The sequence below is a fragment of the Engystomops pustulosus genome, chromosome 4 (assembly GCF_040894005.1).
Source record: "Engystomops pustulosus chromosome 4, aEngPut4.maternal, whole genome shotgun sequence".
NCBI classification, from domain to species: domain Eukaryota; kingdom Metazoa; phylum Chordata; class Amphibia; order Anura; family Leptodactylidae; genus Engystomops; species Engystomops pustulosus.
The window spans coordinates 59,061,222-59,078,310 of NC_092414.1; the positions used below are offsets into that span (position 1 = coordinate 59,061,222).

General features: G+C 41.1%; 1 protein-coding gene across 4 annotated transcripts in view; it reads left to right on the plus strand.

Moving 5' to 3' along the window:
* Positions 1-13,878, plus strand: part of PDLIM7 (PDZ and LIM domain 7) — a 68,020-nt gene extending 54,142 nt beyond the window's left edge. For all 4 annotated transcript variants that reach the window (XM_072146007.1, XM_072146008.1, XM_072146009.1 and 1 more), the window contains exons 6-11: positions 4,898-4,935; positions 6,852-7,095; positions 8,121-8,301; positions 9,859-9,979; positions 10,119-10,234; positions 11,802-13,878. In XM_072146007.1, the coding sequence (XP_072002108.1) occupies positions 4,898-4,935; positions 6,852-7,095; positions 8,121-8,301; positions 9,859-9,979; positions 10,119-10,234; positions 11,802-11,888 (787 nt within the window). In that variant the 3' untranslated portion in view covers positions 11,889-13,878. The remainder of the gene's footprint in view (positions 1-4,897; positions 4,936-6,851; positions 7,096-8,120; positions 8,302-9,858; positions 9,980-10,118; positions 10,235-11,801) is intronic.
* Positions 13,879-17,089: the final 3,211 nt, after the last annotated feature.

The window sequence follows — 17,089 nt, forward strand, 5'->3', positions numbered from 1 at the left end:
CAATCCTGAGTGAGGGTAGTTATTCATATATTTGAAAAGGTCACATGGAGGAGCTGTTTCCCAAGGGTGGGGGGCGGGGGGGACGAGTGCCTAGTCACACAGCAGATGCTAATGAAAGGTACAATATAACATATCTTTTTTTCTGTAAAACCTATTTTTTTATACAAAAACACTTTGGCAGTGTATGTACTATACTCTGTGGGGACTGGGGGAGTGCTAAAAATGGGTCTCCTGGTGACAGGTTCCCTTTAAGGTATGTTTGCTTCATAATGCATCAAATCAAAGGGTAGGTTTCCTTTAATACATTTAGAGTGTGAGTACAGGGAACTCTTTGTCTCATTATTTGTTCATTTGTTATTATGAATATTTAATAACCGTTTGTGATTTCTTTAAATGAAAGAAGCCAGAGAGTATATTGGTTTTAAAGAAATTAAGATCAGTATTGTAAGGGTGAAGACAAATGGCATGCTTGAGTAAGAGGTGCCCACCCAGTGTCTGAGCAATCTATGACCATTGAAGATCTGCCGCAGTTTTCTAATCCGTTCTTAGAGATTAATTGCTTATGGATTGGTTATTCTTAATGACTGCACAGTTTTGCAGGTTAACCCACGTGTGTCTACTGCCTTCTTGATCAGTTGCATTCATGAACTCATGTTGGAAGAGATGTGCCTTATCCTTTATTTTCCTGATATCATAAAATACTGATAAATACAATTGACAATAAAATTACAGGAGACTGTCCACAGCAACAGTCAACACCAGAAACACAGAGATTTATCTATTCTAGTTTCTCATAGCAACTAATCAGAGCTTAGATTTAGTTTTATAAACTGCCGTGGGAAAATGAACGCTGAGCTTTTATTGGTTGCTATGAGCAACAGTTTTGCTCTGAAACTTCTGATAAATCTCCCCCATTGTATAGTCATGTTCTGTTAATAAATGAAATATATTATCACAATGATCAAATTAATGTAATAAATTCAGATGCTCAAGCGATTCCCTCCCTCATTTGCCCAATGTAGTTGTAATAGAGAGCAATTCTTGTGCTGCATAGAATGTTCTCTATCTTCAGCAAAGTAAGGCCTCATGCACGCAACCGTATTTAATGGCGAACATTGACATCATGCACCTTCATGGAGATGCGAGCACCACATACAAGCCGGGCACCTATGGAGATAGGAGGATTGAAGAGCGCTCACTACTCTCATCTCCAACAGGCCGCTGACTTCCCATGGTTTGCGTCCTGTGTGAAGCACCCAGTCTTGTGTACGTAGCCAATGTCTTACACTCATAAGATTATACCAGCCTAAGATAGAATTCTAACATCCCCACTGGGCCTATCCTTTACGGGCTTTGGGACCCCTTGATTTGCCTGGTACTTAAAGGGAACCTACCAACACAAATCTACCTATAAAGGTAGATCGGGTGGTAGGTGGATCAATGGGACGTGAGGATAGCCCTTTTAAGGGCTAATCCTCACATCCCCACACTTTTTTAGTAACTTTTATCAAACTTTTCTGCTAATTTTATTATGCGGCTACTGGGGCGTGGAGTAGCCGCATCTGAGGTTACACGAGGCGGCTACTCCACGCCCCGGTAGCCTCTTTTCTCCTCCTACTCACCATCTTCGGCGCACAGCTGCTTGTAGCTGCGCACCCTCGTCCGACAATCCTGCAGTCTGTGCATGCGCAGTACAGCAGGTCCGCGCCCCAGTAGCCGCATAATAAAATTAGCATAAAAGTTTGATAAAAGTTACTAAAAAAGTGCGGGGACGTGAGGATTAGCCCTTAAAAGGGCTATCCTCACGTCCCATTGATCCACCTACCACCCGATCTACCTTTATAGGTAGATTTGTGGTGGTCGGTTCCCTTTAAGTGGCTGGCTTTAGCGCAGCTTAGCACTCGACTGGGTCACGGTAGCTTGTTACAAGTGGAACAGTCCTTGTCCACGCTGAGCACAAGGCCGACTGCAATAAAAGAAAGGAGATCCTGCTGATTAATGGAAACAGAGTAGATGGAAGAGGTGATGGTATGCAGCTTCCAGGAATCATGCTGAGATAACGGGGTTATTTATCATAGGTATCCCTGGGCTTATTGGTGTAAAAAAGTCTGAAAGTAGTTGCATTGTGATTTTTTATACTTTTCACTGCTAAAAAGTCTCGCAGAACTATATACACCTCTTCAGTAATCTGGCGTAAACATAGAACTGCTAGTGCAAAACTGTAGTAAGCCAGATTCATGACTTAAAGAGAACCCATCATGCAAAATAACCCCCCTAAACTAAATATAGTTTCATAAACTGCTATTAGAGAGCATTGCCTCTATCCCTTCATTGTCCCTCTACATGCCTGTAAACCTAAGCAATGAGGTCCTAAAGCTGTATGCAAATGACCTGTGAAATGTCCAATGAAGCATTAGCATATTCAAGCTGTCCACTCTATTCATGAGTGGGAGGCACAGCCACACCCCCAGTGCTTGACTGACAGCCTGTGTAATGATGTGAGGCTGTATAATGATGTGCTTCCTGGTGCTGGCGCCCCCTGCAGCCTGTGTGTGTGTTTAGGAGAGATACAGCAGCTCCAGGCAACCATGTTATAGCAGAACATGTCAGATTCATGTGTAGCTGATGTCTGTGTCTCTCACCTGTATATTAGGAGGACGCAGCATGTCAGCAGATGCAGCACACACACTAGCCATGCTTTACTATACATTACACACAGACATGAGCAGGGGGAGGAGAGGGGAGGGGTAACAGGGGTGACATCACTGCCTCTGACCATGTGACCAGCCTCATTTACATGATAAAAAATAGATGATTTTACAATGAATAATGTATGAAATAACTAGATAAAGGCTGGGATGGGATCCTTGTGAGCTGCTCCAACAGGTAGCAGTGACAGGACAAGTGACACAGACCTGATGACAGGTGTCCTTTAAGACTTTTGAAACCTTTATTAAAGGGCCAGAGTCACTTTAATAGATCTGATGGGCACCGGAGCTCCAAAAATAGACATAGAACTGACCCAAAGAGCTGGTCTAATGATAAATAACCTCCATTAGGCGTAAACATTAACCCCCGGTTCCTTTATTTGAGAACATGGAAAAGTCAACAGTACAAGATAACAGTTCAATGGGTCCAACTTAGCTGGTTGGATGTTTCAGGCAAAGGGTGTTCAAAGTGTGGTATTCAGGTAGCGTTAGGCTGAAGCGATGAGTAGCTGTTACAGCAGTGCTCCAAGGCAGGCGCTGGTAAGGCTCAGAGCTGCAGGTCTCAGACACATGTGCTTCTTACTCCATCTTAGGTCTCAGAAAGAAATGGAACTTTACTATTAATGGATTATCTATTGTTGTGTTTTTACTGAAATTGGACATTATAAAATATCTGGTATGGGCATTTGACATGTCTCTGTTCCTTCAGCACTGTTTATGCCATCCACACCATATCACCAGCATCCTATAATCATTATATTATATGTACAGTATATATTGTGAAATCTATCCTTAAAAATAAAATTTTACTTTGGGGCATAGAATGAGAATAAATGAGACTAAAAGGTTTAGAAGAAACAATAGGATGTACTGTATTGTCCTAGAACAGGTGTATTTCAAGAGAGGAAAAGGTGGAGGTTGAAAAGTTATTAATAGTGTGCATTGCCTGGTATAGGTATTACACCTCCAGGCATACTAGCACAATGTCTGTTCATGAATAAATGGCGGAGTAAGTCCCATTCTCTCCTGGTGGATGTGTCTTGGTATTCTGCAGGAACATGCTGATGTCAGCACTGCGACATGCTCCAGCCCATATAAATTCAATGAAAAGGAGTGCAGCAGCCAAGAGCTAGTGCAGAGCGGGCAGGTCACTGTCACTTGTATGCAGATGATAGTCCTTGGATACATGCATCCATCAATGTCATACATGAATAGAGCAGTGTCTTGGATGTAACATGTGTAAAGACTGAGCTCCAGGACATGACACTTTCTAATGCAATTCCTGCACAAATTGAGGCTGGTGACAGATGTCAGCTCCAGAGGGAGGAGGGGGATCACCGCTACTGAGTGGCTGGAAATCTGCGGCTTTAGCCACTTAATTTACAGTCAGGGCAAAAGTTGACGGCTCCGTTCCTCAAAATCTTGATCTGCCTATAGAATAAAGGGTAAATGTAGAAAATAACACATACACACTTCACAGTGATCGATATTCGAGCGAATCTTCATTCTTGGGCCTGAGCCAATAATACTTTCCATCTACTAATATGAATACAGAGTGGTCCGAGGATTCTGTATATGCTGATGGCTCCTTGCCCATAAGCATCTTTAATTGGATGACGACAACACTGATTTATATATGCTGTAATGCAGATTAAAGCAAAGCTGAGGCTCATAGAAAGTGATGGACACAGTAGCAGCTTATGTATAGCTTGAAATGATTTTACAGAAAGCTGAGAAGGTCAGGATGGTCTATATCCAGTTTTAAAAGCAGAAAATAATATTTTTCTTTTTTTACCTCTCTTTTTCTGATGAATGCAGCAGAATACATATGAGCTCCTATGTGTGTATGCGCCTTGCTATATGTCACTCCCCATTCAAGTTGTGACTATGAGACCTCGGTGACTATGAAAATACTATAGAAATGACTATGTTATATCAATGAATCACAACTAAAGTATAGGGCAGAAAATTTTTACAAATTACATTTATATACGGTAATCTGGTAAAATCCTCATACCAACATGAGCACCTAGACTCTAGTAAGGTATTTACAATATTCTCGTTTAATTTGCACCATTATAGTTATTAATGACATGTGTTATAAATGGTGTTATGCGTAAATGGCATGGGATAATTTTTGTTAATTTGACATTATAAAATATTTAACCCTTTTTTTTCTTCTTTGGCAGGCAAGCGGGGAAGAATGTATCTACTATTTCAGGCCAAGGTAATTAGGGATTATATAGATAATAATGGCACTGATTTTAGTCTTTTTAGATACAGGCAGTCTCCAGGTTACGTACAGGATAGGTTCTTTATGTTCAATCTCCCATTTGTGTTTATGCATTGTGAACCAAACATACCTTGAGAATGCTTTAGCGACATTGATGTACAAAACATATATTGTTTAATCCCTGAACTGAGTGGTTTTGCTCAAAAAACTATTATAAAATTGAGGACCGTGGGAAAGCTGGGTGCAGGGTGGCTGAAATAAATAAACACATTACTTCCACATACACAGGAGCTGCCTGAACTGTCCAGACAAGACTAATTAACCTAACCTGAGCTGGATGACTCATATACAGCAGCTGGGGGATGGTGCAGCTATTGATTTCTCCTGCCTGTCAGGGACAACACAGTGATGACGTATTCTCGTCTTATGCTAGTCAGGACAAAGCTGGAGCAGTGTATAATTAGGGTAAGCAGTAGCACCAAGGCGGCCACAGGAGCAACAGAGCCTCATTATCAGAATTTTATAATTGTTTTTTCAGCAAAACCACTCGGTTCAGGGATTAAACAAGATATGCTTCTGCATCAGTGTAACTACAGCAATCTCAAGGTATGTTTTGTTCAAAATCCATAAACACAAGTGGTAGATTTCCTTTAAGTTGAACTTTTATGTAAGTTGGAACTGTATATTTTATAATTGTAACTACAGACAAAAACATTTTTTTGGTCCATGTGACAATTGGATTTTCAAAGTTTTGTGCTGTAATGGTACCAACAGACACCTTACAGATTATCATTGCAGCCTGGGACTAAAGTAAAGCATCCAGAGACTTCACCAGAGGTCATAGTAGGCAGGGAAGTCAGACTGTAACTAAGGGCTGTCTGTAAGTCGGGGACTGCCTGTATTGTATGTAGTATGCTGTTACACTCCTCATACTTTATTAATACAATACAAATATCTAATGGCATCCTATTATATTGTAGTCTTGCATCTTATATATAATCAGTAAGTCTGTCCAGTTCACGCTAGAGTAAACTTCTAAAAGCAAATGTATTCACACGATAGAGCAGCACAGCATTGGCCGGCTAAGAATATCACGCAGCTGCTGGCCTAAACCTCCAGCAAAATCATATACTGTAAAATATTATTGTACACACCCAGATCCTGATATCTCATCTCACATCCTCAATTTACCTACAGCTGAGATGGCTTTGTTCTTCCATTTATATTTTCTCAGTCTCTGCCCTTTAATTAGGGCGATTGTAATGAGTGATTACTGCTGTTTCTCTAAAAAACCTGATAATTATTTTGTCTACATCCTCTAAATGCATTCATTCCATTCTGTCTGCTGCGGATACTCCCACACGTGATATTTACACTTTATCGACATCTCTGTTAATTGCTCAGTGACTACAGCGCTGAATCATTTCCCAATTTTTGATTTTTATTATGGAGGTATTTGTGAGGATACCCTCTCATACCTGTAATAAAATGCTAGTAAATCATCAATGGGCCTCAGCTGCCTATGGTAATTGACACATCTCAGTGATAAAGTGGAGACGTGGCCGTCCATCCATTCACCTCCAAGGATATCTGGGTATTTACGGAACTAGCATTAAAGTGAATGGAGCATGTATATCCATCTCTCCACTTTATGGGCAAGACTAAGGTTACTGGTTCCCATTCTTAGGACAGATGCAGGTGTCAGGGATGGAACCCACATCTGTTAAATTTTGTTAGAACTTCCATAAAGTTCTGACATGTGAAAACCATTTTAATGCCCTGCTTTATCTCTTCACAATATAATTGTATTAATTAAGTATGGAAAAGAGATGAAATAACTGAATGTGCAGCCTTCTACAGAACTAGGTTCTCCAGACCTACATCACCAATAATGGTTCATTCTTTTTCAGATTCGGCTGATTTCCCACCCCCTCCTCCTCCCCCTTCAGGACCTGCAGTTCGCCCTCCTTGGACCACAGATTCCTCTTTTGCTGAGCGTTATGCACCGGATAAAACTACCACTGTAATGACTAAACATAGTCAGCCAGCAACCCTTACACCTGCCCAAAACCGCAATTCCATTCTTCAGGCAGCTCAGCCTACCTCTACTGGGGACAAGACTCCTATCTGTTCACAATGCAATAAGGTCATCCGGTGAGTTCACATTACAGTGACTTAAGGGAAATCTACCATCAAAAATCAAGCGTGATAAACCAGGGGCACTTACTCATAGTATCAGGCTCTGTGACTGTGGTGCTCTTGCACAGTGTAACAGCTTGTGAAACTGCAGCATAGAAGGGCTCTGGTAATGCCCCCCAGAGTCTAATTAGTATGATTTTAAAGCTTGTTTTTGAAGAACTGAGACCATGGATAACAAATATAAGAAGATTACCACAGCCACAGTGGGTATGAGTAAGTTCTCCTAGTTTATCATACTTGATTTTGATGGTGATTTCCTTTAAAGAAACTTCATTTGTCTCAATACCATTACTGTCATAAACTGTTCTTCTTGGGCCTATTGATTAGTTTGCTTATAGGCTTTATAACATTGTGAAACAAAATAAAACATCAAAAATGATATGGTATTTCAATCTAGTCTATGGACATAAAGGCTGTGGGGTTATTTATCATTAGGTGGGATCCTTGGGACAGTTCTATGTCTGTTTTTGGAGCTAAATGTTCTTATGTTCTATTTTCTGTCTGGGATTTTTTTTCAAAAAGGCTGAAAAATGTCTCGAAATGCATAAGGTCTGAATTGACTATGAGAATTTTCGCAAAAGTCTCAAGTCCTGAATATGGCTTTGCACAGTGTTGCACAGCTTTGCACTAGCAGTACTTCACTAGATTGATAAAGAGGTGGAAAAAGACCTGTGAGACTTTTTAGCAGTGAAAAGTCTCAAAAACCCTCAATGCGACTACTTTGAGACTATTTTGTGCCAAAAAGCGCAGAAAAACCAATGATAAATACCCCCCTATGTCTATGACATTTCTAAAATGACTCCCATTTATTGTAGGTGGTATAAAGCACCTACAATTCTCTATATAGAAACACAAAGAAATAAGCACATGGAATCATAAAAAAGGAAAAAAACAATTCTCAGAATCTGTGAATAAGCCAAGAATAACGCCGGTGTACTCCAATGTTCTTAACTTATCGATGATCTGAACTGTCTTCACAGAGGGCGATATCTTTTGGCACTTGGTCGATATTACCACCCTGAGGAATTTACTTGTTCCCAGTGTCACAAAGTGCTTGAAGAAGGAGGATTTTTTGAGGAGAAGGGATCTATATTCTGCCCACGCTGCTATGATGTCAGGTTCGCACCCAACTGTGCCAAGTGTAAAAAGAAGATTACAGGGGTGAGTCCATTGGATCACTGATTTGCAACTATTATTGTTGATGCTGTGTTTCTAGAAAAAGACAGAGATTTGTAATGTGGGCAGGAGTTAAGGGTGTTGTGTGATGCCATTATGACTATACAATCTCATTCTTGTGTGATTCTATTATTACATTGGATAATATATTATATGCAGTACATATATTTTTTGTATTATTATATGTTTGTTATTTTATTCGGAATTCCTTAGAATGGCTTATCCACATACAACGGGGTGACATCCTTATGTGGTGACATCCTTATGCGGTGACATCCTTATGCGGTGATATCCTTATGCGGTGATATCCTTATGGGGTGACATCCTTATGCGGTGATATCCTTATGGGGTGACATCCTTATGCGGTGATATCCTTATGCGGTGATATCCTTATGGGGTGACATCTTTATGGGTTGACATCCTTATGGGGTGATATCCTTATGGATACAGTCCAGTACAAGAGTTACAGCACATAAATAAACATGGAGGGACATTTATCAGAAGTGTCTGAAAGCAGAACTGTTATGGAAGAAGCAACTCCAGACACAGCCCTCCTGGAAGCAAGTAGGAGCTGTGGCTGCAGTTGTGGCTTCTAGCTATGAAATACCGTATATACTCGAGTATAAGCACAATTTTTGTGCTGAAAATTTCTCACTCAGCTTATACTTATGTATATTAAAAAAAATAAACTGAGTACTCATCATTCCGACGCCCCGGGCAGATCCTCTTCTTTCTTCATGTGCGTTGTACAACTGTGATGTCAGCAGCGGCCGTGCCGTGCTCACAGAGCTGTCGCGGACCTAGAGGCATCGCACATGAAGTTACAAAAACTGCTGCCTGGGGAGTCAGAATGGTGAGTACTCAGTTTATTTTTTTATGGGCAGGCTATATACTACAGGGGGCTGATAGGCTATATAATACAGGGGGGGCTGGCAGGCTATATACTACAGGGGGGGCTGGCAGGCTATATACTAAAGGGGGCTGGCAGGCTATATTCTACAGGGGGCTGGCTATACACTACAGGGGAATGGCTGGCTATATACTAGGGAGGCGGTGACCGATGTATTTCCCACCCTAGGCTTATACTCGAGTGAATAAGGTTACCCCGTTTTGGGTGGTAAAATTAGGTACCTTGGCTTACACTGGGGTCGGCTTACATATATTATTTTGGAAACCTAATGTAAAACCTTGTGGCCCACAACTGTTAGATGTATGCCATGTTCAGACTTGCAAGTAAACTTTTTTTAACAGGTGGAAGGAGGACAGCTTCTTTGTAAATCTTGCCACTTTTAGGTATTTCACCCCTGAATTTTACCACCCAGAGCGGGGCTAGAAAACAAATAGCTGTTAGAGTTGCTGTTTATGATTGCAGCTTTCCTTTTTATGGCGTGTTGTGTTGTTATCCTCTTGGCAAGTAAGTTCCTGGTTGTTATGCGGCGGTTTCTTTGATTTTCCTGATAAATCCTGTGACATTTACTTGCTTAATGTGTGCTAATTTCTATCTGATAATGCTGTGTGCTGACTTATATCTTCCATTTTCAGGAGATTATGCATGCTCTGAAGATGACTTGGCATGTTCAGTGTTTTACTTGTGCATTTTGTAAGACCCCAATTCGCAATCGAGCCTTTTACATGGAAGAAGGACAGCCATATTGTGAAAGAGGTGAGCCGCGGCCATCTGAGATAATTGTCTGTTTGTGTCTTTGCTTCATAGGATAATAAGACAGTCCTGAAGCTTTATTTTTGTATATTCCTGCTGAAAATGTTTAAAAAAAACAACAACAGGTGTTTTTGTTGCTCAGATTATGAGAAGATGTTTGGCACTAAGTGTCGTGGCTGTGATTTCAAGATTGATGCCGGTGACCGTTTCTTGGAGGCGCTGGGGTTCAGCTGGCACGACACCTGCTTTGTCTGTGCGGTAAGCTTTGACTCTACACAATCTTTAACATGCTCCTTGTAAGGAAGCAGCTGAGATAATGATACCTAACTGTAAATTGAGAATCTGGCACCAATGTAATATCTAATCACAGCTTTCAAGTACTTCCCTGAGGTGAAATCAGACAAAGTTTTTTAGTTACCAGACACTAACCTTTTGTGGCACTGATGGTACCCAAATACTAACCATCATTCCAATCAAACAAGATACGGGATCCTGGAGGCCCATTTTTGGGATGGGTGTGGACCCTAGTGATCTATCTACAGATAGATAATATTTGCAGACAGATAATAATGTTAAAGTCCCAGTTTACTTTTATTATTCTCTGTGTTTTAATGTATCCATAGAGTCTGCTCTCACATATTTCATTACAAGAAAATTGGGCATAACCACCGCCTGTCCTCAACGTTGTATAAGTTCGCCACAGTGTTCCTAAGGTGTATGCCAAGGATACTCTTACAGGTTCTCCGTGGTTACAGAACATTTTGATGGCATGTTGTGCTGTTTTTAATTTCATGCTAATTTGCACAGATTTCCCAAATGCCAATAAAGAAGTTCTCGAGTGAAAAATAATTTCCTGGAAAAGGAGGCAATTATGTAGACTAAATAAGAAATGGGATTATTTTTTCTTTTATTTGATGGGCTCCTTGTGACTGTGTGGATATTTGTTATCATTAAACACCTACTTGTAAACCTGCAGTTGCTTATAGAAAGATTTCACTCCCCTAGCAAGTGGGCACATTAATAATTTTAGCTGAACTGACATAACCCATAACACATAATTTTGTGGGCAGTAAAAATTGACATGTGTCCTATTTCAAGTGCATCATCATGGCAGCTATGGAAAGAACACACAGAAGATTCTTCACTTAAAGGGCATCTACCACCAGGATGAAGTACTGTATGGAAATGAGCCTCAGGGGCTCCATGTTCCATAGGTGTTAATGGAGCCTGGCTCATTTCCATACAGTCTTTCATCCTGGTGATAGATGTCTTTTAAATATAACTGTGCCAAAATTTGGTAAATATTCTCTCTTCTAAACTACACCCTATGCCAAGAGAGGCTAAGAATAATCTAATTAATGTGGCTCATGTTATGTACATCCAAAATTCTTGGATCTTATAATTCATATGTTTTTTGAGATAGGAATTGGAAATATAAGTGTAATGAATGCATGAGGTACAGGGAGATAGCCAGGTGGATGCTCACAAAACAGGATAGGGATAACTTCCTAAACAGTAGAGGTCTGACAGCTGGGACCCCCACCAATCATGGGCGGAGAATTAAATAGAGTGGCAGGGCACATGCCCGGCATGGCGGTCCACACTATAGTGAAAATGGGAACCCCGTTCTTCTAATTGCTTGGGGTCCTGTTGTCATAATGGGTTGGGGAACCAGCTGTCAGACCCTCATGAATTAGGATATCAGGTATTTAAAAATGGAGAGTGGGTCTGCACTTTCTCTCTATGTATATACTGTATATAAAATCATTTGCTTGGTCGATGAGTTATATTCCTGTTATACAACTCTTTTTCTTTTCCCATTTAGATATGTCAGATGAATCTGGAAGGCAAGACATTTTATTCCAAGAAGGACAAACCTCTTTGCAAGACCCACGCCTTCTCCAACGTGTGATCAGTGTCCCACCTGCACGGCGGCACCTTCACTATCTCACAGACATGCACACCTCATACACACTACAGCTGCCTGCATGCAGTAAGAATACGAAGGAGCCTTTAGTGACCCACAATATATAAATATATATATATATACATCAGCTATGTCTCCAGCACCACAAGAGAAGATATGTTGGGGAAACATTAGAAACTTTTGTTATTACTTTTCAGCTTCCTCTTAAAGACTTACTGTTTTATAATGCAAGGTTCTAATCGGCTATCTAGTATGAGAGACATTAGCCATACAAACTCTTTTATCGCTGATTTGTTCTGTGCGGAATTGGAAAGGGTTGAACACAGAACAATTATATAGGTAATCTTTACATAGCTGTAGATGCATCAGTCCATAATTCAATGCTTATTCCAGTATTAGACTGGCTCAAGGTTCACACACTATTTCAGTGATCATGAACTCCTGCAGAGGTCAACCCTATTTGAAGACCCCTTTGGATCACTTACCATAATAGTCTATCAAACTTTTTGGGGTTATACACCCTACATGTCCTTATTGATGGTATGGGCTCAATGTGAGTATGGATACTACTGGGGTGCACTGATACATAGGGCAATATCTGTGTTCCATCTTATGCAGATCTTTTCATTAATTCAGTATTTCACAGAAAGAAGTTGAAGGCTCACAATCGGGCTTAGACAAACTTAGACATACAGCACTAAAGGCAGTGGTAATAGAGACATATGGGGCTATGCGCCCAAGAGTTAAAAAGTTTACAAGAGATATTCAGATGGTTTACAAAGTGAAAAGATGTTAAAGGGGACATTGCGAAATGTAAGTTTACATAGGACTCAGTTTACAATGCTTTACCTTAGTATGTATAGATTCATAATGTGGATGTGCATTATATGTAGAGGATTCCTGTTACAGTTCTAGGACTTCAATCAGAGTAGCAGCTAGAATGGATACAGTAGGTAATTATGACTAGAATTCTACAACTTCACTATGTATAACACATGTAGAGGCTTTCTATCTCTTCTAGTAGTGTACAAGAGACTGTTCACAGGATTTAGCCATATGCCAAACCAAAATTCCTTACTAGCAATGCGAGCAAAATATTTCAAATGCATTTATTTTAATGTAGACATTTTTAAAGGAACATTAAACACCCAGTACTTTCTTCTATCAACCCACCCTGTTCTTACTTCCATGATGCTATTAAAACTCTATAGATATACAGGGGGATCTCTGTTAGGAGCTTTGTCATTTTCCATCCTCTTACCCAAGTCAACTGGCTGGAGCAGCAGCCTCCCACATAAGCCCTGTCTGCAATTGGCCGTAGGTGAAGCTCCATCACTTGCAGCAAGTCTTCATCCTAATACAGGACTGATCGGTAGAAGATTGATCCCATTGTTCTCCGCAGGATTCCTACAAGACAATCTCTGCATGATACAGACTGAGAAGAATATTTCTTGATTTCTTTCAGTAATGATACTAGGTTTAGTGTTCCTTTAATACCCTTGGTTTTCTTAGCTATCCTGTATGTATACTAGAGGTAAGCAGATAGTGTGCTTTCTCATGGGAATGGTCAAATGTCCATCGGATAATATAAGTGATAAGTAATATTGGGTATAATCGTATATACCCATTTATGATTCCATGTGCTTTTAGTATATACCCTTGTTGGCTGAACCGATTAAAATGACATTGTCATGCAAGGTCTTCTTAAAGTAGACAAAATGTGTAGAGTCTGCATGCTAATTCTCCTTAAAATGAAAGTATATGTCATTCCTCAGATACGTGCAAGGTAGCAATTGATAAGTAGCTAGCAGTATACACTCCAGTCATTTACCTGCCTGTGCCATGATATTTATGGAGGCGTTCATCAGACTGATGTGCTGTGAAGAATGTTGTTTTATCTTCAAGGTCTCACCATTTGTCACTTTGCTTTAATGTACCACACATTAATAAATGCTTCTCCGTTGATGAGCTATAACCTTTCTGTTTGCTGTTATGTTTCTGATGTATTAGCTGTTAGTGGTTTTCAGGCAGGCGAGAGTTTGTATTAGAATTGGACTCACCAGGAAAGGTTATAAATCCTGTACGAAGGATGAGCTGGTATACATGCCAATGTACAGTGCACCAAATTTACTATAAGTTCATTGGACTTGTGAAGTTATAGTTCACCATAGGACAAGTATGTTAACATATAGTCATCCGTGATGGGTCAGGATGTGTAGACATAGTTCCCATGGATGTAGGTAACAAGCAAGATGTATGGGTGTAGTAGGAACTGTTATCAATGATGGGTCAGGATGTGTAGAGTTCCCATCGGCAAAGATTAAAACCAAGTTGATGTTGATTTATGCATAGATAATATATATAATTATAGAGCCAGACGTAACGTGTCCCTATACAATACATGACCAAGGTAGCCACCGACCTCAACGACATGAATTGTGTGACTGCTGAGGCTATAAACTGACTGCAGTGGTAGCATGTGGTATATGGGAAGCACTTGTTGCCTCTTTTGCCTGCTTTAGCAAATACGTGTATGCTCAATAACACCTTAGGACAGTGGTGGCAAACCTATGGCACGGGCGCCAGAGGTGTCACTCAGAGCCATCTCTGTTGGCAACCGGGCCATTACCCCAGTTTCCAAGACCAGACTAACGGCCTCTGCTTGCAGTCCCAAGCCACACAGCTCAGTGCTTTTAAAGCAACACATCCTTGGCTGCCATCCTTGGAGGTGTGGACAGGGTTGAATTTTAATGTGTGCTCTTGCGCTAGGTTTTGCAATTCTTCCTCTTCAGGGGGCCCTGGAGGCTGGCTACAATAATAATCTGAATTTCTCCTCATACTTTCTACTTTTCTACTGCATTCCTCAGGATGCCAATACAAGAGCTGTGACAAAGCAGGCAGGAAAGTTATTGCTTTAATTGCCATATTGACCCTTTGCAATAAATTAGTAGGTTTTTTTTGTAGTTTGGGTACTTGCCCTCAAAAAGGTTTGCCATCCATGCCTTAGGAACATTTTATTATTTCTCATTAAAAAGTATGAAAACATAACTGTGCAACACAACGGTGTCCCTACACAGACTGACTGGGGGGAATTTGTCATTAGGCCGGCTCCCTGGGACAGTGCTATAAAATTCCTACTGGCGTCCATGATCTACTAAGGGGCTCCAGCCACAATCTCCGCCAGGTCTGACCGGTCAGAGATTTATGCTATTGTCTCTCTCTTTCCCGGTGAAGACTACAGTAAATTCAGTGGGGCAGACTATTTGTGCCCCTGCCCACCCAGCGTTGACCTGATCCCCTACCGGATCTCCCTCAATGATGTCTGAATAAAAGGGGGGCGGCTGAACTGCAACATTTTGGAAAATCACATTACATGAATTCATTCCTATTGTGAAAAATCACTGAAACCCATCACATGGTTTATGCCACTGTGACTTAGCTTTGGTCTATAATCATTTGTTTTCATGTTCATTTGTCACATGAAAAGTTGCAAGACTGCAAGTGCACCACTGCTGCGCACAGCCAAAACACTCCCATAAATGGACAGAAAATGGACAGATACATCACCCCCGTCCCCACTGTGTCCAATCAGTGCTGCCCGGAGTTATGGGCATATAGAATCACACCCTTTTCACATTAAATACTCATTTGTCAATGTATTAATGTTTTTAGATGGAATTGGGACTGCCTAATACAGACATCCAAACAAGGATTAAAATTATTTTTATTTTATGGAAAAAATATCTTGAAAGCAATCTGCTCACCATGAGTAACTATAAAACTTGTTACTATAGGCAAACACTCTTTACCAACAGAAGTACACATACCAAAAGTAATATACCATACATTTTTTTACCAAAATACGAGACACTTTAGTTAGATAGTAGAATTCACATTAAACCATGAACATTAGAAACAATGGTCCACATTTATCAGGGCTTGTACCACCTATTAACCTCCATTACGCCACCTCAATGCCAAGAGGGTGTGAAGGAGGACGAGCCTGGCCGATAAGTGCGCTGGCACGGGGCGTTACTGCTCCACGCCTGCACACTGCCTGGCACAGGCGGACTTAAAGGAAATCTACCACCAGGTTGAAGGACTGTATGCAAATGAGCCTGAAGGGCTCCAGGCTCCATAGGTGTTAAAGGGCACCTACCACCCCGATTCTACCTATAAAGCTCATGGGTAACCCATACAAAAGGTCATCTGCTACTTAAGATAATGGCATGGTTATAGGATGAAGTTGAGCAGTCACACCGATACCTTAGGCCTCATTCATGCACAGAGTTTGCAAAGACTGCGAGGGAGCGGCTTGCCTTCAGTGGGAACACATCTGTGTAGCCTTTGCGTTGTTGCGGCAGTGTCAAATGCAGACTCAGGGACAGACTAAAGACACACACAGTGGGCCCTATTGCTAAACCCAGTGCCCAGCTGTCCCTTCCCATTGCTCGCCACCCCTTGGTATGGGGTAGACAACTAGAAGACGATCCCTCCTTATGTCTCAGTGCGCACACGGAACAAGACAAACAGAAAACACAATTAAGCGGAGCAGACAAATCAAGTCAGTGGGATCAAGCAATGACAAAATCGCAATCCAATAGAGTAAGAAATAAAGGTCACAGATCAAATGCCTGAAGGTTAGCAAATCTACAAACAGAGTAAGGCTACATTCATACATCTGCCGCGCTGGAGAGGAGGAGGGGTGACCCCTCTCCATAGAGATGCATGGCACAAGGCCAGGCACACGGGGAAAGGTAGGATACGTTCCATCGTTTCCCCATGTACGGAGCGGTACCGTATCACTCCGTCCGCTGATTGCTGTCTATGGTGTACATATGTACGGCGGCAAGCTTGCTGCATTCCCCATAGGTCCTTGTGAATGAAGCCGTAATGTGTATAAGTCTGTGCTGAACACTTATAGGGAGGCTAGGACATGCCGCAAGGGGAAAGAGCAAGCAATCACAGGCACACAGAGTTAAAAGGGTTTGCCCATGAAAGAAAATTCTCAAATTTCAATTCCCTAGTGGTGCTAACACAATAAAGATTATTTTTAACCCCTTACTTTACAATTTTACTCAGTTTTATTGTTGTTTTAGCTCCTATAACTAAGTGATGGTCAGTGTAATATTCCAAGGTGTGGCCAGGGACTCTCTAAGCAGACACTTCATGATCCATTTAGTTCC